The sequence below is a fragment of the Accipiter gentilis genome, chromosome 29, assembly GCF_929443795.1.
Source record: "Accipiter gentilis chromosome 29, bAccGen1.1, whole genome shotgun sequence".
Classification (NCBI taxonomy): Eukaryota; Metazoa; Chordata; class Aves; order Accipitriformes; family Accipitridae; genus Astur; species Astur gentilis.
In genome coordinates this window covers 14,951,595-14,952,871 of record NC_064908.1, presented here as the reverse complement: position 1 = coordinate 14,952,871, position 1,277 = coordinate 14,951,595, and the positions used below count along the sequence as shown (strand labels likewise).

Genomic DNA, 1,277 nt, shown 5'->3' with positions numbered 1-1,277 from the left:
GCCTGTCAGCATTTGAACGGCGCGAGGGGCCCGCCTCGCTCCTATTGGCCGCCGCGCCCGCCCGTCAGGCCGCCCGCCGCCTCCCCGTTGGCCAGGCGCGCCGGGAGGGCGGGGCGGGGCCGGCGCGGTGCTATAAAAGGCGGGGGCTGGGCGGGCGGGCGCTCAGTGCCGCTGCGCGACAGGTACCGGCTGGCGGGGGGGGGGGGGGGGGGGGTGGGAGGGAGCGAAGGAGGGAGGGACAAGGGGGCGGGGCGGAGGGAGAGAGGGGGCGGGGCAGGCGCGCGCGCGCGGGGAGGGAAGGAAGGAGGGAGGGCGGGCAGGCGGGCGGGGGCGGTGCCGCGCGGGGAGGGCGGGGGCGCGCGCGGCGCTGGTGGCGCTGCCTGCACGCGCCGTTGCCTGCACGGAGCGCGGCGGCGGCAGCGGCGAGCAGCGGCAGCGGCAGCAGCAGCAGCAGCAGCGGGAGCCACCGGCGCGCACGGCGATGCCCGCTCTGCTCCCGCCGCTGGCCGCCCCCTGAAGACACCCCTCTGTATTCCCCCCCCCCCCCCCTTTCCCCTCCGCTCTCCAGCGACCTCAGGCTCTTCCCCCCCTTCCCCTTCCCCCCCCCTCCCCTTCTTTTTCCCTTCCCTTCCCCCCCCCCCCCCCGCCTCTTTATCCTCCTTTTTTGCGACCCTCCGCACCCTCCCGGTTGCCGTGTGGATGCGGCCCGGGGTGCCTGGCTGCGCGGGTGGCGAGAGCAGATGCTGAGGGGCCGGAGGAGGATGGAGTGCACCCTCGATGCGCAGAGTTTGATCAGTATTTCCCTGCGGAAGATCCACAGCTCCCGCACGCAGCGAGGCGGCATCAAGCTCCACAAGAACCTGCTCGTCTCCTATGTGCTCCGCAACGCCCGGCAGCTCTACCTGAGCGAGCGCTACGCCGAGCTCTACCGCCGCCAGCAGCACTACCCCGACGGCGCTCCGCTCCTCGCCATGCCCGCCTGCCCGCCGCCCGCCGCCGCCGCCGCCCCGCCGGAGCTGGCGGCGCTCCCGCTGCCCGCCGACACGCAGGACCGCGAGGCGCGGAGCTGCGCGGCGGCGCGGGGCGGTGCGGAGCTGCTGGAGGTGCCGGTGTGCGCGGCGCCCCCGGAGCTGCAGCGAGCGCCCTGCAGAGACTCGTCCCCGGGCTTTTACCGGGCCGCCGGTAGCGCCGGTCCCGGCGGCGGCGGCGGCGGCGGCGGCGGCGGTGGCAGCAGCGCGCCCCCAGGGCTGCTCTACGCCGCCGGCTGTGACTTCGGG

General features: G+C 76.6%; 1 protein-coding gene across 1 annotated transcript in view; it reads left to right on the top strand.

The window, feature by feature from the left end:
- Nucleotides 1-366: 366 nt before the first annotated feature.
- IER5L (immediate early response 5 like) overlaps nucleotides 367-1,277 on the top strand; it is a 1,494-nt gene continuing 583 nt past the window's right edge. Inside the window, exon 1 of the mRNA XM_049833144.1 lies at nucleotides 367-1,277. This exon is cut by the window's right edge and continues 583 nt beyond it. Within this exon, the coding sequence (XP_049689101.1) occupies nucleotides 741-1,277 (537 nt within the window). The 5' untranslated portion in view covers nucleotides 367-740.